Raw genomic sequence first — 21100 nt, forward strand, 5'->3', positions numbered from 1 at the left:
GTGGCAGACCCACCAGGAATCCTGATTCCATCACTTTTGAAGGTTTCATGCCCACTTTCCTTATCTGTAAAACGGGATAACAGCACTTGCCTTCTTGGGTTGGGGGTGGGGTGAAAGGCATCAGCTCTCTGGACCCCTCCAGGGTGACCCTGGCCCCAGAGAACTCTGCCCCTTGCTCTGGTGGGAGGAGTGGAATTTCTCACCATCTTCTGGGGATTGGAGGCCTTGACTCTGTGACTTGACAGTCAAGCAGCAACTGCTGAGCCTGTCTACTTTCTCTTTTGCTCTCAACTGCAGTGAAGTCTCCGTCCTTCCTCTTGCCTCTCACCTTGCCCAGAGGGGTCTCTCCCTGCTGTGTAGCATCCCTGCTCACAGCTGCCCGGACCCTGGATATGCCTGAATCGACAGCTTCAGCATTTAGGAGCCCAGGCACATGCAGAAAAGTTTCTGGGTTAGCCTTTGGTGTCCCTCCTGTTACCAAGGGGGTGGGGTGGTGGTGAAGGATTGCTTTAGGAGGAAGGAATGCCAAATGCATCAATGATGAAATACCAAGAATCACCAGGTTTCAGGCTCTGGAAAGGTCATTACTTGGATCCAGATGTGCAGAAGCCTCCTCTGGGGCCTGTCATCGCAGACCCCTTGCTCTTAGAAACCTGCTGACCAAGGAGGGGTACAAGGTGTGCAGGGGCTCCACGCTGGGGTATTTGGTGAGAAGGCTGCCCAGGGTCCGGAGGTGGCCTTACCCCAATGTGCCTCCAAGGAAGGCCTCAGCTGCCTCCTGGGGAGAGAAGAGAACTGCGGTCTGAGAGACCCCCCACTAGCTCTCAGATCTGGGCCTCGGTGTCCAGAAAGCCCAAGACTCCAAGAGTTTGGGAACGCCCTTTGCGAGCTCCTCAGCTCGACGGCTCCTCCGCCAAGGTTCCCGGGACTCCAAGCACTTCGCCCCGTGGTTACTTTGCCCCTTCACTTCCCGCCAGGTCCACTGAGTGTCCCGCGGTCCTTCTCGTCCCTCCTCCAGGCTGCGTCCTCCCTCCACCTTCCTCATCTGCTTGGTGTTTACATGACACCTGTCTCTTAAAATACCTTTGCAGGTGTTGTTTCTTTTCATGCCTCTCAGAACATCAGCTAGTCACCCAGAAGGCGTGTAAAGCCGCAAAGGACTCAGTATTTGAGCCTCTGCTCCGTGTCAGGGGTTGTTCTAGCTTTACCTAGACTCCGATGGTGTCTGACAGTCAAGGCGGCCTTGGTTCTCGAGAAAAACGTGAACTGTCCCCTCTTGATGTCTCCTGGAGACCTGATTCTCTGGCCAGCTGGTAGCCTCCCGGGTTGGGGGGGCGGGGTTGGGAGGGGGATAACCCAAGCTGATAACAGCAGTGATTGTTTCTCCAAGGAATCCTGGACACACACACACTCAGCCTGGGATCTGGCCTTGCCGAGAGGTCAGTCTTGATTAGATCCGAAATTGAAATGCTGGCTGATGTCCTTCCAAATGAAGCAGAAACTGCTGGCCCAGCCCCACGGGGGAAGCTGTGGGGTACGATGCTGTGTCTTTCTTCATAAACAAAGGCGTGAAGCAGGCCTGTTGTGGAAAACGGCCCCTCCCCTGTAGGGACCCGGGTCCCCGCAGGTTCTCTCTGATCCTCCACGTCCGGGCAGCGGGCATCCGGGCAGATGCAGGAGGCTAGAATCAAAGTGCCAACAAGCGATCCCCGCGGGGACCTTGCAGAACAAGCGAGAAGCAAAATCTGCTTCTTCCTAAGGACAAACATGCATTTTTCCAGGCCTTTCAAAGCCGGGCAGGTCAACGGAGTTATACCTGGCTCTCTAATTAGGACTCCCACAAGCTGTTAGGTTCTGTACCTGCTGCCTGGTGTCTTACACAAAGGGGACGAATCTGCTCCTGCCTCTGGAATGATTATAGCTGCAATCCCATCCTCCTTGCTGCCAGCAGCCCCTCCAGTCACCCCCGACCACCGTGCACCCACCCACGAGTACAACAGGACGCAGCCCGGTGTACAAGGAAGTTGGCTTTAGGGAAATCCAGGCTTAGGAGGCCATGTTGCCCAACGATCCTTTGGAGACTGAACGGGAGAAGACAAAGGCCAGATGTCGGAGGCGTTATGAGGGCGTTTCAACGATGCCTTAAGCTTCCCCGAGTCAAGTTGCTTGATGACAGAAGAAAACGGGCCTCTTTTCTCCCTTTCTGTCCTCGATCCTGGAGAAAATAGTATTTTTGTGCTGACCCCGCCCAGCCATCAAGGTAACATGTGCTTTGGCCGACGGGGTGCACGCGTTTCAGGGCACCAGCATCGCCTGCCTTTCTTGCCCCTCTCTGCTCTCATGGGGGGCGAGGAGCTCAGGGCTCCTGCCAATTAGAGGACGCAGATGGTGCCTGCGGGGCCGGTGGGCCGCTCTGTTCCCGGCTTCCCAGCTCCGCCTACAGTGACGTCCTGTGAACTCAGCCGCGGAGGGAGTATTTATACCACGGAAAGTGGCAAATGCTACGCATCCGGGGTTTTTTCTTTCGGAGAGCAACTTTACCAGCACACGGCTGGACTCCGATCCAGATGGTTTAGTGGTGGGGAGGGAGGCAGAGGAGAAGGGGGAGCAGTGGACATCAGCAAAGAAGAGCACAGGTGTCCCTGAGTCAGGACTTGCGGGCGCAGGGTGCTTGGGGCACAGATGCAGTGGAGCTCACCTCACCACTCTCCGCAGAGACAACAGCTGAGAGGAGGCAACGGGGAGAAAGACTGAGACTCAGAACTGCCCGGGCAGGTGGCCGGGAGGGAGAGGTCGTTGGGAGATCTCACATCTTGGAGCCAAGAAGACCCACGTTTGAATTCTAGCTCTACCAACCATGGGCGATTCCTATGACCTTGGACAGTTTGGCCTCTGTCGTGCAGAAATGAGAATTCCATCCTTTTTTTTTTTTTAACATCTTTATTGGAGTATAATTGCTTTACAATGATGAGTTCGTTTCTGCTGTGTAACAAAATGAATCGGCCATACCTACACATACATCCCCATATCCCCTCCCTCTGGCGTCTCCCTCCCACCCTCCCCATCCAACCCCTCCAGGTGGTCACAAAGCACCGAGCTGTTCTCCCTGTGATCTTCCGCTGCTTCCCACTAGCTGTCTATCCTTATAGGTGTTGTGAGGGCACCTGCCCAGCACGTAAGAGCTGCCTAGCAGGTGTTAGGTTTCTGCACCTTCCCTTTTCCCAAGGAAGCATGGCTGTGAGAACTGAGGGCGAGGTGAAGAGGTCCCCAGGGCCCATGCAAGGTGGACGTTAGGTCCTTTGGGAGAAGGCCAGGGCTCACTTCTCAGCAAAGTACCCCAGTCGGAGAGCAGGGGCTGCCCGAGAGGGTTACCAGGAAGCTGAGACCAGACCCGCTCAGCTCCTGGGGCAGCGGAGCCCGGGGCAGGTCCCCACTGGCTGCGAGCGGCCACCTCTGTGGACCCAGTGAGTGTTACCTTCCCTAAGTCCACACACGTGAGAGTCGCAGGAGCTGAACCGCAGGAGCGATATTTGCAGTGGCTGTAACTTCCTCCTCCGATTGCCTGTCTCCATCCAGGCGATCGGTCAACCCCTCAGGGATCCGCTGGGGAGCTCCCTGCACAGGCACGTGGCCTGGAGAAGCCTTCATGGCCCTGGGCACCGAGGCCCAGCCCTGAGGGCCTCTGTTCAGGGGAGCCACCACGTCACTGCACCCTTCCCATGGGGGCTGATGGGGGAGTTTTGAGGAAACGGCCCTAATCTTGATGCTGTTTTCTCTATGTTGAAGTGGTCAGTGGTAAGAGCTCGGCTCTGTGGGAACAGAGAGCGCGGGCCAGGTTGTTCCATTTCCCCGGCAGCCACGTGGTTCCCGGTGGCAGCTGTTCCCCGCATGACCCAGGACGAGGCCTGAGGACCCTAGGGAGAACGTTTATAACAAAAGCCCAGGCGAGGAAGTCCCCATGTCCAAGCAAACTGCCTGTCTTTCTTTTCCTCACTGCAGCATAGCTTCCCCGGGCTCTGTCCTCCAGGCTGGCCCGGCCTGGCCCAGGGGTCCCGGAGCCCACACCTACCTTCCTGCCCACACTCCATGGGGTGAGTCCTCACGTTATTTGTGGAAAACGTTTTTTCCAAGGTTTATCAATTCCTGTCCTCCCGTCATCAGAAACTGTCTTATCATTCTGTTTGTTCCTGTGTAAAAATGGAAAAATTGTTCATGCCAAACCCTGGCGGGGATGGGGGAGGCGCTCGCCAAAATGACCGCATCCTCCTTGGCGGAGAGTAAATCACCGCGCTCACATCCCGGCGGGGCAGGTGGGAGCATTGTCCCGCTCCAGCGGGCGGGCCTCGGGTGGGCAGCCCCCGGCTGGACCTGCTGGAAGCCCGGTCGCGGGAGCACTTGGCCTTGAGGCGTCCTGGTGGCCGTCGTGTAGCTGACGTTCTCCATGATATCCCCAAGGAGCCTGCAGGGCTGGGGCCTGGAAGCCCTCCCCTCCGCTCCCCTGCTCCGGGTGCCATGGAGGGTGCCAACCCTTCTTAGGGTGGGCACTGCCTAGACTGGAGTGGGTGACTGAGCAGGGAGATGACGCCCACACACAGCCATCTATTGAGTGCCTGTAGTATACTGAGCACGTGCCAGGGACCGGAACTGCCTTTCAGTCAAGCAGCATTTACTGAGTGCCCACGGGGTTCCAGGGCACTCAGGTCCCCAGCGTCCCCAGGGTCCCCCACAGAATCAGAGCAGAGCCTGCTCTCCTCTCTTCTGCCTGGGCTACTGCGCCGCGGTAGGGAATGTGCCTCTGGGGCCACTCTCCTGTTTGTGTCCAGTTTTGCTGCTGGAGGGCAGCCCTGCTCTGGGCCTCTCCTCCCCCGGGAAGCCCTCCCAGCCGTGCCAGCCGCTGCCCCTCGCCCCTTCCTTTCACACTGTGGTCGGTTACCCTGCAGACAGCAGGAAAGAGGCTGCCCTGTAGTGTTTTCTGCTTGTTCCTCCAATTAAACTTTAAGCCCTGAAAGAATAGGTAGGCATCAGGTGTGTAGTGGGTGCTCCAAAAATACTTGGTGGGTGGGAAACTCTCCCAAACCCTAGTATTTTCATCTGGAGATCATCTACTCCACCCCTTCATTGTCTAGGTTGGGAAAGAGGCTAGAGAGAAGGTTTTGCCTAAGTTGGACAGCTGGCGGTGGACCACGGAGCTGGCCTGAGAGGGCATGCCCTCCACCAGGGTGCCGGCCCAGGGAAGGCCAGGACTTCTTGCTGGAAATAACAGGACCGGCTTTTGCTTTCATTGTTTGGTGGTAAATGTTCAGACTCACGTACAGTAACACGCCAGTCAAAGGTGTGACCCTCCCCCACCCCATCCCCCCATCTGAGGACAGGTTGGGACAGAGGCCTGATGAGGGTGTGTCAGGGTCGTTGGGAAGGGATCTCAGCCTGGGACCTCAGGAGTGAGGCTGGAGTTTCTAGGACCCTCCCACCCTCGGCTTCTCCCAGGAAGCTCGTCAGCTCAGCGATGAGGTGGTGGCCTGTGAATCGTCTTTCTGACCGTGGAGAACCTCCACTCCCCGCTCCAGGGCTCTGGGGTCATGTCTCCCTCCCCATTCCCAGCAGCTTCTGGAAGAGACAGGTGACTGCCTGGGCTGCTGTTCTCACCTGTGGAAGCCCTGGGACCCCATGGGGAGGCTGGGCCCAAAGCAGGACCCGGTTTACTCTCTGGCCGGGCTGCACAGGCCTCGCGAGGAACGCCATCTTCCCAAACACGCCCGGAGTAGCAACAGCCTCCCCTGAGGGTGGGAGGCTGGGCCTCGGCCTCCGGGGGTGAGGAGCACCAAACTTTCCACTGCGTGGGTAACTCAGACCGTGGGGAAATGCTGACTTCCAGGCCACCCCTTGCTCTTGTTCCTGCCTGACTTGCTGTTGGGGAAGGTGGATATCCCTCTTATTTATTTTTTATAAATAAGTCAACCAGGGAGACGTTTAACTAAGTCAGCCAGGAGTCTCTTGCCCATTACCAATGGAAAAGTATGGGCACGGGGAGCCGTGTTAGCACCCACAGAAAACACTGGCTGGGGCGTGGCAGGTCCCACAGCCCTGGGGCCAAGCTGTGGCTTTCTCTCCCCTCAGAGCTGGCAGCTGACGTTCCCGTTCACGCTGAGACTCTGAGCTAATAGTTGCAGCAACAAAGCACGTGATTCAAATGGCAGAGTGAGGGAGGCGGGGCTAGAGATTTACGTGGAACGTTACCAAGAACTGTCCCAGGCTTCAGAGTAAGGACGATGCCCAGGATCTCCACATCTTTCTGGGGACACCAAAGCTCCCCGCTTCGCCCCTCGCCAGGGCCCCCGCCCAGCCTGAGGTGCAGAAGTAACCCCGAGATTCCTTCTCACGGGTGTCCCTTGATGCTGCGTGGGGCTGGCTTGATCTGACCTTTCTTCAGTTAGGTCAGTGTGCCACGCAGAGCTCTGGAGATGCTCACGCTGGTGTTTCTGAGCGCGAGCTCGTTGAATTTAGGAGTGCCTCGCCTCAGGCTGCGGCCAGTGTGGAGCTCACCTGCCCGGGCACAGGACTCCCTGTCACCCTGCCGGCCTGGTCTCCGAGGGTCCTGCCTGCTGCAGTGTGGGACACCCAGGCCTCGGGACACAGATAAAAGTAATTCCACCCCCAGGGCTAGGCGTCGGGGCAGCACTTGGGGTAAGGACAGAGAGCAGCTCCCAGCCTGCCTTTGCGCTGGTTTTCAGGGAGGAAGGAAGCCGACGCCTCCTTAGTCCTTCCAGCGCTCGAGTCAGAGAGATGCTCAGACATACTGATGTTGAGGCGATGTCATCCTTCTGTTACTGAGGTCAGCTCTCCCTTTTTTTTTGCTGACTAGCAAAATCACCACACCATGAACTCTGAAGGGCAAGTGAAGGGGCGCTGGGTTCTAGACAGCCGGGTTGCCGTCGGGGCCAGGGGAGACTGCCAAGGGCACAGGACACCCCGTCTGTAATCTGGAGTCTGAGCTCATCTTCCAGCAGAGATTACAGGTGGGGGATGGTTATAAGATGGCACAGCCAGTGGGAGGGACGCTGCTGAGGTTACGTCGCAGGGAAGGGAGCCCGGCTGCCCCCCGTCCCAGACTGAACGGGTGTGCCGTGTGAGTAGCGTGCCGGGTAGGGTGGGCGCTATTCACGTCACACAGATGAGGGCAATGCTGTCAGCCCCTCTCAGGCCAGGCGCTCTGGTGGTCCCCTGGGTCTGGAGAGCCCATAGTCTGGAAGCCACAACGTGCAGGAAGGGCCTGCGCTGCCCAGGCAGGCTGACAGAGCTGGACGGGGATGTCATGTCCCCAGAACTTCTCCCCCAAGGAGGATTGCTCCCTGGACAAACCAGCCACGAGCTGTAGGGTCAGAGCCAGTGAACCCAGAGAAGGCTCTTGGCATGCGTCTAAGCTCCCTGTATGCCTGGTGCCCTCTCGAGATCCTGGTAACCCGACGTGCGGCAAAGAGCCCTGAGCTGGTCCTTGGGAAACCTGGGTTCTGGGACCCAACTCCCAGGGCCATTTCCTCATTTCTCTGTCACCTCTAAGGCCCCTCCCCGGGTGGCTCCCCCAGATAGGAGCCTGCCTACCCCAGGCCATTCAGGGAGAGCCACTGTCCTCCAGGAAGAACTAGACACGCAGGGCCAGGTACCAGTTTACGGGAAGCTTTTAGAGGTGGAGGCATCGGATCCGATTTGGGGTGACAGTGCTTCACCGCTGTGTGGCCATGAGTGGTCACCCCAACTATGAGCTTCTCATTCGTTTCTTATAAAGGGGGGAGCGTCATGTTTTCTCTCCTGGAATGTTCCCCCTTATCCTCCTTCCAACAGCCTGGCTCTGTTCTCAATGTGTCCACACGTGAATGACAGTCCTGCCCTGCTCAGGGGGCTCTCAGTCTGGGGCAGGACCCCTGGCAAACCAACCCCTCCAGGCCAGAGAGAGCAGGGAATGTGGCCAGGGTGTTGGCCTGTGCCTCTGAGCGCCCTGCGCACCACACAGCTCCCGACACCGCAGTGCTGGATCATCGCAGTACTCAAAAGAAGTTTGCGGAAGGGAGAGAAGAGCTAAAAACAGCCTTGGTTGTAGCAAAGTGAGCGAGCCCCGTCCTGGGAACCCGGGAACTGGGATGCTGTTCCTCAGCTCACTCTGTGACCCTGACAGCGTGCGTGCCCACCCATGGCCCCCTTTCCCGCCTTTGGAGGCACTCACGTGCCTTCTGCACACGCCTGAGCGCCCTCCCGACGCCCTGCTGCAGACGCGACAGGCTGTGGGGCTTCGGTGCTTGGAAGCTGCTGGCCGGCCAGCTGTGGTTCCTCCCTGAGGGACTGTTCCCTAGAAGCCACCACGATCTGTGGATATTTCAGCACCGACGCCGAGCTACCCAGTTTCAAAGAAATTATGCCAGAGGAAATTTGGGGCCAAGGGCCCTGAGTCTGTGTGACATCCACTGGGGGCTGGACGGGCCCTCTGGCTCGGGCCAGACTTGCCCCCCCGCTCACCGCTGGTGTTTACTGCCTGACAGCCCATTGCTCTGCTAATCGTAGAATGAGCTCCTTCAGAATATTCCACACCATCCTGGAAGAAAGCAGCTTTGAAAGATTCTGCCAGTCAGACGCTTAAAACTAAAGGAAAAGCCCCACTCGCGGTTTTCTGGGGCTTAACGGCTCCTTCTTCTGAGCCCACAGTGAGGTCTCCTTTGGGCGCTGCCCTCAGTGCTAGAGTCCAGTGAGATGGGGGCAGGAGGGTGGGAGGTCTGAGTTTACCATCCCTCTAAAGCCCTGAAGTGTGTGTGTGTGTGTGTGTGTGTGTGAGAGAGAGAGAGAGAGAGAGAGAGAGAGAGAGAGAGAGAATTCTGGAAGCTTTCTTCAGAGCCTGAAAGGCTATAGGGCAGAAAGGGAGGGGAGGGAACTTTTCTGCATGACTCCAGAGGACTCAGCAAACATCAAAGAGTAGGAATTAGATATAAAGCCTAATTAGGGCTACACATTTTTAACCGACAGTTCAGACTGCCCACCAACGGTGTGGGCGGCCTGGAGGAGTAGTGAGCTCCCCGTCACTGGAGGGTGCAAGCAAGAGTGGGAGGCTGCCTGTCGGGGACTGCAGCAGGGATTTCTGTCATAGAGCAGAGGCCCAACCCCCCCCGCCCCCCACCCTGCGCCAACCCCAAGGATTTCTGCTTCCATAGCTGGTTGGCTGCTGGCTTCGAAAAACAAGAGGTTTTTGAAAAATTGAGTTTTGTTTCCTTCTGAGTTGAGTTCAATGCTAGAAAGGCCTGGTCCCCAGAAGGTACATTTCTTCAAATAAAACATTTGACCTGGAAAGGGGCCCCCACGAGAGCACAGGCATCCTGGTGAGCAAAGGTGTGGGCAGCCTCTCAGCCACGTCTGCTCATCCTCTGGGGGTGGGAGGGGAAGGGCTGGGGGTCTTTCCCTCCTCCCTCTGGAATACTCAGCATCATTTCACAGCACACACTGCTGAGGGAATGGCTCCCAGGGTGTCTGCTTAGTGCCCAGACCGCTGGTTCCTCGGGCCGAGGCTCGTCTCTGGGTGCTGCACCCCCATGCCTGTCTGAGGACATGGGGGCATTTGGCCTAGTTGACTTGAAGGGGGGTGGGGGACGGAGCCACCTCGTGATTTGGTTCTGACACCGGAGCAGGGAGGCTGGGGGGATGTGGAGGACGGAGGCCACAGGGGTGCCAGGAGGTTTTCTTGTAACGCTCGTCTCCAGCCCCAGAATACGTGGAAAAAGTCTGGCTACCGTGGAGGCCTGGTCCCCACTCTCCTCCCCCCGCCCCCAGCTTCTCAATCCCACCAACCCCGGTCAGGAACCATCCTCAAGGTCACTGTCCAGAACTGGCCCTTCCCCGGGAGCCGCCCAGCCAGCACTGCCCCTCCTCTTCATGAGGACGTCAGCGGCCCTTTGTTGCTCTGAAGGTCAGATGGCTTCATGAGCGCTCTGTCCCCACCTGAGGACCGGGGCAGCTAGGTGGGACTCTGAGACCCCCAGGTGACGGTTGCAGCAGCCGTGCACATGCCCTGCTGTGTCCTGGCTCAGACGAGTACATGGTTCTCAAGAATGGCTAGCTTTGGCCTTTGGAGAAACTGGATCAAATTGAGTAAAGTGGCAAAGAGCCAGCCCCTCCCCAAAACTTGAGATCTGTTGATAGGAAAACTGAGTCCCTTCTCCAGGGCATCCTCGACCCCTCTTGACGGCCTGTGGAAGGCTCTGGAGCTCCAGCGCGCAAGGGGCTGTAGGAGGTAGGGTTGCAGACGCCCTCGGCATCAGCCAGGATCCCTAGGATGAGGCTCCTTGGGGACTCCTGGCCAGGTTAGGCGGGGCTTCCGTGGCTGCCATAGTTGCCAAGATACACACACTCGGGCCCCTGGCAAGCCAGAGCGATTTCTAAGCACTCAAAGCAAACAGAAATGAAACACAAAACAGAGCCCAGTGTAAACCAGGCCTCACCCAGAGCTGCTGGAATCCAGGTGAAGAAGCTGCAACCCCACCCCATCCGAGTATGAGTTCAGTTCCTTTTCAAGGCGTTGTTGGAAAGCAGGGCGGGGCTCAGGGCTGCCCCCTCGCTGCACCCACAAAATGCTCATGCTCAGAACCAACAGTGCCTTTGATGCTTGCAGAGAAGAGCGGGCCTCCCTAGGCTTGGCATTCAGAGCTGCTCCGAGGAAAGCCTTTCTAAGTCGGTTGTCTCCTTGTGGTCTTCTGATTTGAAAGAAAAATAGTTTTGAGAACACCACCGCTACCACCCTGCTTCTCTCTGATGGATTGCATCTTCAGGAAGAAAATGCAAATACCTGAAGAGAAGGGACGGCAGCGCGCTGGGTTTTCTCACCCAATGTGATGTTTCAGCTGGTGCTGACTCCCAGACCAGCCGACCTATGGCCTCTGGGAAAGGGTGGGAGCTCGTGTGGGGTCCCTGTTCCCTCTTGGGGGCCTGATAGGCTTCCAGAAAGCCCTGACTCTGCCGTGCACATACAGCTGTGTTGAGGGTGGTGTTAAAGCACTGGGCTCCGAAACTAAAACTCTGGGTACTTGCCACCAGGCCTCTCCTCCTGGCACCTTCAGGGGTCGAGCCCCACTCTGCATCCGGGGGCCATGGCCTTGAGCAAGCCTCTTTTCCCCTCTCGCCCTCTGTCCCCTCATCTGTAAGAGTGTAGGACCAGAAAGTCTGTAGGTGGGTTCTGGGGTTTTCTTGGGGAGCGGTGTCAGATCTGTGGTGAGTGAGCAAACAGCCTGAGGGCAGGCCATGGCAGCCCCTGGGCTCCAGCGGGAGCCGGGCACCTTCTCCCACGGAGCTGCTCCCCTCCCTCACTCAGCCACCATGCTGATGTACCCGGAAGGCGGAGAAGGCTCTGAGCGAGCGGGGTCTGACTTGAGAGTGTGGACAAGGGTGACCTGAGGCCAGAACTTTGAGGGGCTCATTAGTCAGAAGCACTAGAAGAGGCCATGCCCACTTCTCCCCTCCCCACCGTCGCACAGCATCCACACCGTCCCCTTTTCCATCCTTCCATCCATTCAACAGACATTCACCTAGAACCTCAGCTGTGCCAGGCCCGCTCTAGGTGCTGCAAAAGCAAAGGCAAATCAGATGGTCCCTGCTCTTACAGAGCACCAGCCAGGAGGGCATCAGGGATGGCAGTGACGAAGCATCTAACGTGGGCGTCCTGGAAGCCCTCCCTGCCCCGCGATCGTTAGGAGGCATGATAGCGCTCATAATCATAATATTGATGATGGGGACCATTCACCAAAGGTTTATCATACTGAGTACTTTACAAACTCTGTCTCATTTAGGCCTCGCTGCTCTCCTGTATTTTAGTATTTGTCCCCATTATACAGACAGAAGACCTGAGACCCAGAAGAAGTTGTTCAAGTCAGTGGTGGAGCTAGGATTCAAACCAGTTCGGGGGAGCCTACAGCCCGTGCTCCTGACCTACCCTCTGCCGTCTCTGAGCGATCCACACCTTTCCCCGGCTGCTGGTGGGTCCCTCTAACTCCAGAGCCACCAGCGGTGACGAGGGCCTGCACAGCCTGTGTCTTGACCCCCGACACACCTCCCCCAGCCAGCACAGCCACAGCTCAGACTGCAGCCAGCTCAGCAGCTCTGTCATTGTCCCTGAGAGTAACAAGCTGGGGAGACAGGCTTTCCGTTAGCTGCCATCACAATCCCGGGGTCCTGACAACGGGAATTCCACCAGGAGGAGGCTTAACTATCCTTGTCCAAAGCTCGGAGGTGCTGGCTTGGCTTGAACGGTCCCAGCAGCTCAGGGGCAGGCCAGGCCCTGGGAAAGGCTGCAGATCTGGTCATTAGCCCCCATCCAGGATGGGACCCCTGGCTCACGGGTGCCAGGGAAATCCTTCCCCCTCTGCAAGGCATGCTGTGGTGGGGATCTTGCGGCGATGTTATCTCCCTGTACCTGTGCGCCTAGGGGGACAAGCAGGGGTCTGAGACGCCCTTGAACCCAGCGAAGGGCTGACTTGGCACTTGGGCAGAGCACCACAGGGATGTCTAAAATCTCCAAGGAGCTTTTTGTCCTGCAGCCCGGCTCTTGGTCTCCCGGGACCGTGGAGAGAGGTCTCCGCAGAGCCAGGGCTGCAGCAGTGGAGCCTGCACAGGGCTTCTGCACAGGCGCCCTCAGCGTGGGGCAAGGTGTTTAGTCCTTGAGCAGCTATTTTCACACACGCATGAAAGACATGAATGAGGAAGATGCTAATTGGCTTCAAACTAGCCAAGTCCGTTTTGTCTCATTTGAAATAACAAGTTTAATTTAATCCCTTATTTGCAACTTGGCGCATCACCAAGATCTTATTTGTACAAAACACCTGATTATAATAATTACAAGCTTGGGGAGCTGCCTCCATTTGTGTCTGGAGAAAGGGACTAATGAGCTACCTCCTCAGTGCTTCCCGTCTTCTCAGAGGGCCAGCCCGACAGCTCCCCACCTCCAGAGTCTCCAGAAACAGCAGGGCTGGCAAAGGTGGAGGCCTGTTTGCACATCCTCTCCAAGAGAAAGGGAGCGGGCCCAGTGTCAGGAGCACGGGCTGCAGCGTTCAGGTCTCAGCTCCGCCACTTACGCCCTGCCTTAGGCAGGAGCCAACATTACCTGCTGAGGCCCCGAGGCGTAGACGTGAGTGAGGGCCTGGGCGCGCCGGCCGAGGCGTAGCCCAGCGCCTGGCACATAGCTCGGTCGTGTTAGGATGGTCACCAGGCCCCAGCTTTGAAAGCAGGCCTGCTTCTTGCCCACATCGGTGTCCCCAGCACGTGGCTGGGGTCTGGGCAATCACTCAGTGAGTTTTTGTGATTTTGATGGGGGGGTACTTACTAAGGTAATGAAATATGTCAGTCATCGAAATCTCTGTCTCCTGCCAGCCTGAGGGCTGGAGCTGGGAGCCGTGTGCCTCTGGGTAGCCCTGCCTAAGGTAGGCAGTGTAGCCTGGGCTTTGGGGGGAATGGGGATCTTCAGCACTTCAAGCAGATGGACTAGAGCCCCAGCAGCAGGGGGCCAGGCCGGGACTGACTAAGGCTGGAGAGGTGGACGGGGGCTGGGGGCTATGTCCTGCAGAAATACCTGGGCTGAACAAATCAGCCTGGGTGAACCCAGAGGTCTGTACCGGGAGAAAGTTGGGCCCAGCTGGTGGTGAGAACATTTTGGCCTCTGATCTTTGCAGAAGAGAGGAAGCAGGGGGCCTGAAGGATGAAAAAGACAGCAGGGTCCTAATGCATAAGCGCACATCAAAGCCAGGGGAGGCCTCTCACAACGTAGAGGGGCTGGGAGGTGTGTCAGTCCTGACAGCCAGGCCCGTCCAGGTCCCATCCCACCTCTGGCCAACCTGCCGGCAGCGCTGGCCCAGTACAGTGACTCAGACCCCAGCTGGAGCTTGTTCTGGTTGGACTCCTCGTGTGACTGATTTCTGAGCTGCTCTTGCCTCACCGGGGCACTGGGGAGAGGCCGATTTTTCATTCCCTGGCCAAGCCTGAGCTGGCAGCCCCTAGCAAGTCTGATGTCTCCCCGAGCTGCTCCAGCTTTAGGAATTAGTTCCACTAGACAGATTGCTCAGGAAGCGTCAAGGTCAGCTGGAAATGGTAGCCTGTTCGTACATTCGGAATATAAGTCCAGGAATGGGCTGGAAATTTCCAAGCCCACGAGAACACTAGAGAATCACAAAGGCCCTTAGCTGCCCAGCACTGAGGGTGACGGGTCAGATTAGCCCAGTGGCTGGTTCCTGCAGGCATTTTGGGGGGTACACTTGCCGCTGCCATGTACCCTAGAGCCCCCAAGATAGGGTAGATTCAGCAGCCTGCCACTTTCTAAACAAAATTCCCAGCAAAAGGACTGGGGTTCTCGTCCCCACTCCAGCAGAGTAGGGGCAGGTCATTGCTGCTGAGAGCAGTGACCTCCGGGCCTTGCTGGACCAAGGTCCTGGTCCTGGTCCTGGACCAAGGTGCTGGACCTGGACCTGGTCCTCCTGGGTCTCCACATCTCAGTGGTCTGCCTTCCGGCTAACAGCAGCCCCAGTCCTTTGGCGGCTGCAGCCACCCCAAGCCTCAAGGTCACAGCCGGCCTGTGGGCCACCAAAGGGAGGCAAGGAGCCTTCCGGTCCTTGAGTGAATATACAGGATGCTCCCAAACAGCAGAAAAATAGGAGAAAAGCTGTGCCCTGGAGAGGAGCCACCTCCCCATTGTAACCGTGGGAAGGAGCGACAGAGCCGGCCGTCAGTGGTCAGAGAAAGTGGAAGGGAGAGACAGCATGGCAGGTGCCCGTTTACTGTTGCTCAGATGTAACTGGGTTAGTGCCTGAGGGGCACCGGCCTTGTCTCTTAAAGTGACAGAGGTAGCAGCGAGCGGATGAGAAGCCAAGGTGGGGAGAACAGGGCTTTGGCCTCAGGAAGACCTGGGCGGGCCTGCAAGCTCCATACTCATGTGCCCTGTGACCTTGGGCAAGATACTTGGCCTTTCCGAACCTGTCTCCTTATATCTAAAGTGGAGGAAATAGGAGACGAGCCAAAGCCAAGTTCAAGTGTCCGGCATAGTGCCCGACCGGGAGACAGAACTCCGGGTACAGAAAGGAAACAGCACGAGGTTGCTTCTACCGCAGCAGAGCCAGTGGGACCTAAGTTATATTCTCCACCTGCACCAATTAACCAAGCATGCCTCTTTGTGGCTTACCAGGTGGCTTGTCCCCACCACCATTTGCCAAACACGCAATCTGTGCCTCCCTGCCTGGTAGAGCCGCTCAGAAAACGTGTGTGTTCAATAATTTGATGCATTGAGAAAATCTTGCCTTGAAGGAACGCGACGGGACTCCTTCTGTAACCTTTAAATGCCTGTGTTTGCTGCCATTACCCAGACCCTCCTCCCTCCTCTCATTTCTCTGTTGGCTAAATCAGAATGTTCTAGCAGGAGCTGGGGCTGATAACCTCCCCTGGAAGAAAGGAGGCATAGCCCTCACGTCCTGGGAAAGTGGCCTCCCGTTCTTTCCACCTGACCTTCGAGGTTGGGAAGTGCAGGCGTCAAGCTGTCAGGTTTTCTCTAACGGAGGGCGGAGGGCCGGAGTAGGGGGGGCGCCACCTGGGAGAGGGATGCGGTTACTCCCCACCCCACCGTGCACTCCACACCCGAATGGCCTTCAGGGAGGCCCGAAGAGTTGGGAGACGCAGGTTCTGGCCCGGCTCTGCAGTAAGCAGCTTGTGCCAGGGCAAGAGGCCCGGAGCCTCTAGGCACCCTGGCATACTCACCTGCAAATTGGGGGTAGGAGGACCCAGTGCGTGAACGTATTTTCCGCCGCATAGTAGGTGCTCCTCAACTGTGGGCTCTTTCTCCGCAGCAATAAAAGCAGGCCTTGCACGCAGGTGCTTCTGTGTCCTGGCCACGCCTGTGTGAAATTGCTCTGGAGTCCCCAGGTGCACTAAGCACTTGGAGCAGGGCCTGGTGTGCTCTAAACACTGTTAGCACTCGCTGCTGCTCTTGTTATTACTATTCATCCTGCCAGGAAGCCCGGGCCCACACTGAACGTCCGCCCTTGTTCCCTTATCCCTTCCTGGGTGGGTAGGGAGTCGGTGCTCTGGGGAGGGAGCCATGAGGAGAAAACCCTGTGGATGCGGGAAGTGCTTCCCTGCGGTGGCCTCATGTGCAAACAGGGGGCTTTCACGGTAGTCCCAGCAAACCTGACCCTGACCAGCCTAGGAAGGCAGCCGAAACCCAGCAGTGCTCACTGCAGAACGGGAAGGCCTTGCAGTCTGAGGAGAGCAAATTCCAGAAACCCAGTAAAATCCTAATTGCGAGCACTGGCTTCTGCCACGTCTTTTGTTCCGAAGCTTGGAACACCCTCCTGCCTGGCCCTGGCCACCCCCCCGGAGCCCCCAGCTCTGGCAGATCCAGTCCAGGACCTACTCGTACCCAGGGACTCCAGGGTGGACATTGTTACAGCGTATCTAGATGTTAATAAGAAAGGACACGTATGCAGTTTGCCTCTTAGAGAGGCTGGACCTGACCTTAAAGTCTGCAGCCTCCGTTGGCCTGAGGCCTCCTCTACCTCCTCACTCAGGGAGCCTCCCCGGGCTGGCTCCCCTCCCAGAGATGAGGCGTCACACCCTGTGCTGGGGCCGTGGGTCTCCCAGGCCCCGCTGACCGCAAGCTCCTCCAGGGTTGGCCTCACGGCTCCCGTGCCAGCTGCTCATAGGTGCAGGCGACTCCGGGAAGTCAGGCTGCTTTTCTGGCTCTCAGATACCACCCCCAGGGCCACAAGCCCGGGGCAAGGTCAGCCGGACAGCCCTCAGGTGCTGGACACCGCCTGCTGAGGGCTCCTCCTACCCCGTCTAAGAGCGCATCTTGGAGGCCAGAGCCCTTTGGAGTGGGCCCACCTGGCCCAGGCTGCATGTTATGCCCCTGCACTGCCTGGGTCTGCCCCTTGCCCGCCGGTGAAGTACAGCTTTGAGGAAACCAGGGAGGACTCACCCCTGCCACACGTGAGGCACAGAAAGAAAGTACAGGGCTGAGATTTGAAGGACCGGTGAGTCAGGCCACATTCTTGGGCAGGAAGACAAAACACTGTAAGGATGTTAGGCTTCTCCACACTCCTGGAGCTTTCATGCAAGTACAATTCAACTCCCAAAGGGAAGCCACAAAGTGATTTTTAAAATTCATCTGGACTAGTACAGGGCAAGATTGTCAATAAATACACTGAAAGCGAAGAGCGATGAGGAAAGGCTCTAATCCCACCTGTTCAGTCCTAATGTGGAATAAGGAAATCCAAACAGCACGGTGCTTATGTGAAAGGAAGGTGGTGTAGCTCATCAGAAAATTTAAGAAGCCCCCCCACCCCGCATCTCTTGCAGTAATTCACTGTGTGACAAAGGCAGTGCCTCACAGGAATGAGGGGAGGGGGGGAGTAGCTAGTTTGTGTCCAGCTACATAGAGGAGACCCACTGAGGTTTCCTATCTGCCAGGGAAGGTGGACAACTACGGGGGCGGGGGGTGGGGGGGTGGCGGGAGCGGGGGAGTCAGATCACAACAAATGGAATCCAAGGCGTGTCAGTTCTTTGAAAGGGTAACTGCCTAAGCTTTGAAGTGACAATCAATCAATCAGTAAATAACCTAAGATCAACAAATTTAACTTAAAAAACTAAAAACTTCTGTTCACAGAAGAAAAAAACCCCTCAAAAGTCAAAAACAGACTTTAGACAATTACGGTAACAGATGCACGTCTTCTAATGGGCGTGGGAAATATTGACTATTTAACCTCAATTGTTATGAAAGAAATGCAGGTTTTGACAAGGAGGGGACAATCTGCACTTACAAAATTAGTAAAAATAAAGAGTAATGATAGCGGGGGTGGGGCAGGGGACAGACCACTGCAACTCTGTAGATGGCTAAAAACGTGACGCCACCCTTTGGGGATATCATTTGCAAAATATTTGGCGAACCCTGAAGAGTCTTATCCTCTGACCCAGTAACGCCACTTTGAGGAAATTTGTCCTAAAGGAAGACTCTCCAAATGGTTGTCCAGCTGGTTCCACTGAGCCTGTACAGGGCCTCTGGGGAGCCCACTGGGGACTCTGGGCCCCCCCCCTTGTCCTACCCCCAGCAGTTCCTTTTTGTCTGTTTATACCCATAATGTGTGAGCGTGAGCAGTAAGATTCCATTTAGCCAAAGATTTCCGGGGCTATAAAAAACGCTTTGAGGGCTTCCCTGGTGGCGCAGTGGTTGCGAGTCCGCCTGCCGATGCAGGGGACGCGGGTTTGTGCCCCGGTTCGGGAAGATCCCACATGCCATGGAGCGGCTGGGCCCGTGAGCCATGGCCTCTGAGCCTGCGCGTCCGGAACCTGTGCTCCGCAACGGCAGAGGCCACAACAGTGAGAGGCCCGCATACCGTTAAAAAAAAAAAAAAAAAAAAAATGGCTGAACATCGGTAACTTCATACAGTTCATGGTTCGAGCGATTCTTTTGACTCTTAGCCCCAAGTGCAGGAAGAACTTGAACTTACGTTGTGCCCAGCCCAATGGAGATGCATGCCTCCCTCCAAGGAACGTGCCGAAACTCAAGGACAGATAGGAGTGCAGAGTGGTAGTCTCTCTGACTGTCTGTCTGTCTCTGCAGGCCCTGATCCTCCATCAGCTGGGTCGCTACAGTCTGGCCGAAAAGATCCTCCGGGACGCAGTGCAGGTGAACTCCACGGCCCACGAGGTCTGGAACGGACTGGGTGAGGTCCTGCAAGCTCAGGGCAACGACGCGGCAGCCACTGAGTGCTTCCTGACGGCCTTGGAGCTGGAGGCCAGCAGCCCCGCGGTGCCCTTCACCATCATCCCCCGCGTGCTCTGAGCAGCGCCCCAGCCTCACTGCTGCCCAGGCCAAGGGGGCCCCGCCTGGGCGCTGAGGGTCGAGTGTGCGCACGAAGGCCCTGGATGAATGTGCGATTGACCACAGTGGACTAAACAAACCAACCCCTGATCGTCGCTCTCTACGTGCATCTCTGTTGTCGTTTTCGCCAGCCCAATGATAGTTTCTGAACCTACTGACGTTGTTCAAAATGGATCATGTGCCATATTTTGTTAGCTGACATCTAAGTTTTAAGTAAAATGATCATGGAATTAATCTGCAAATGTAGAAGAATATATTCAAAGTTAAAATTCAGTGGCAGAACAGATTATTTTTATCAGAGCTCTAAAGAAAACTGTTCTCTCCCCACCATCACCACTCCTGCCCTACCCTTGGCCCAGAAACCAAATGTGAATTTTCTGTTTTCCGCCTCAGTACTCGTCCAAGCCAGGACACCAGCCGACAATTTCTTAGTTTTGTTGTCAGTAATTGTACCATGTGATAAATTACTGCCCTCACTTAGAACAAAGCCTGAGTCCAAGAATATTTATATTTTACCAATATAGGCCTGTTACAAGAGAAGGAAATATGAGTTATTTAAGTTTAACTTTTTTATGTGAATTCAGAGTTTATTTATCGATGGAAATATGTACAAAGAAGCTTCAAATGGAATATTTACCGACATTCCTTATACATGACAGACACTTGGCTAAATGGAAAGATGAAGTTAATAATAAAATGATTTTTAAATGGACCCATGGCTTGTGTTGTTCATGAAAGCCCACAGACCCGAGAGAGGTTAAGACTCAGTTCCTGGGGTGGGGAGCTTTCGGCGCCTGGGGGCCGCCCTGGACAGGTCAGCCCTTGGAACTAGGAGGTCCAGCCCTGATTTTAGTGTGGGAATTCACCTTTCCCAGCTCTCCCCATGTTGCCTGGGATTGGAGCATGTGACTGAGGCCTGGCCAGTTAACATCTAGCATTCACTTCTACGGAGGACGGGGAATGAGCGTGTGACCTGAAATGGTCCAGTGAGAGTGGGAGCTGCAAGGAAAGAGTCTCACTCTCCTGAGGGACCTAAACCTGAGAGGTGAGGCTGGAACTGCAGTAGCCGTCCTGCCACCGTGAGGAGAGGGCATGTAGAGGTTTGGGGGCCAGATGTGAAGTCAGAGACTCAGCCCAACAGAGTGAAGAGTAGAGATGAAGAACCAGAGAGGACTTGAGCAGGCCTCTCTAATCCCCCAGAGCTGCGCGGCTGAGCTGTGGGGTGACCCCACCCTGCCAGGACCCAGGGACGTGTGCAGAGCCTGAGCTCTGATCGTAGGCACGCTAAGTCTCAATCCCCCTCCCCCTAAGCTAGGCACAACCTCCCTGACTCACTAGGCAGGCAGGTGAGGGGTCAGCTGATGTCTGGAGAGAGACTGAAGGTAAGAGCTCACCATAGGCAGAGCAGGTAGGCATCCCAACTTTAGCACTGGCCCTGCCAGGCAGCACTTGGAGCTGCGGGTGGTCATAAGTCATGGAATTTGCAACGTGAGACACTGGCAGGAAAGGACAGGTGCTCAGAGGGGCAGCAGCTAGGCCTGGTTGGAGGGTCAGGGCCTGCCGTCCTGCACAGCACTGCGGGAAGAGACCCTCCCAGGTCAGGACCGGGAAGGCAGGAGGCCAGGGCCACCCAAGGATAATAGTCTAGGTATCATACCAGCCACTCTCTCCCAGGCTGGCTGTGTGTCAGGGCCTTGCCTTGGAAAGTCCTGCTCACGTCAGCCTGCGCAGGGGCGCTGGTGACGGCTGCCGTCTGCCTGTCCACCATCTGTCCCCTCTGTAGTGTCCCATCTCCCTTGGGAGAACCCAGTCTCCACCCGTATGGCTCAAGGATGAACACATGGGCCCGGCCTTTTCGTCCAGAACTCTACAGCCCCCAAGCTTAGTGACTGGTTCAGGTTTAGACATGTGGCCCAAACTTGGCCAATGGGAGGCCCCTCTAGCAGCTGTGTTATGGAAATATTAGAAGAAACCTCTTTCTACTGGGTTTGACATCCTGATAGGACGCCAGCCTGGGGATGCGGGTGGCCATTTGGCACCATGTGGGATGGCCTGCCTGAGAAAATGCCAACTCAGGAAAAGAGTGAGGAGGTAGAGAGACTGGGTTCCAGGGTCATGGCTGGAACACGAAAGCTCCAGCTCCCCCCCCCACCAAGTTGGAAGGGAATGGGAGGGCGGGTGGGCCAGGGAGGGGAGGACAAAGAAGTGAGGGGAGAGGGG

General features: G+C 56.5%; 1 protein-coding gene across 3 annotated transcripts in view; it reads left to right on the forward strand.

The window, feature by feature from the left end:
- Positions 1–19584, forward strand: part of TTC7B (tetratricopeptide repeat domain 7B) — a 239683-nt gene extending 220099 nt beyond the window's left edge. For all 3 annotated transcript variants that reach the window (XM_082841924.1, XM_082841925.1, XM_082841923.1), the window contains one exon: positions 18620–19584. In XM_082841924.1, the coding sequence (XP_082698050.1) occupies positions 18620–18841 (222 nt within the window). In that variant the 3' untranslated portion in view covers positions 18842–19584. The remainder of the gene's footprint in view (positions 1–18619) is intronic.
- Positions 19585–21100: the final 1516 nt, after the last annotated feature.

This window comes from Leucopleurus acutus (assembly GCF_964270905.1).
Source record: "Leucopleurus acutus genome assembly, chromosome: 1".
In the NCBI taxonomy this organism is placed as follows: domain Eukaryota; kingdom Metazoa; phylum Chordata; class Mammalia; order Artiodactyla; family Delphinidae; genus Leucopleurus; species Leucopleurus acutus.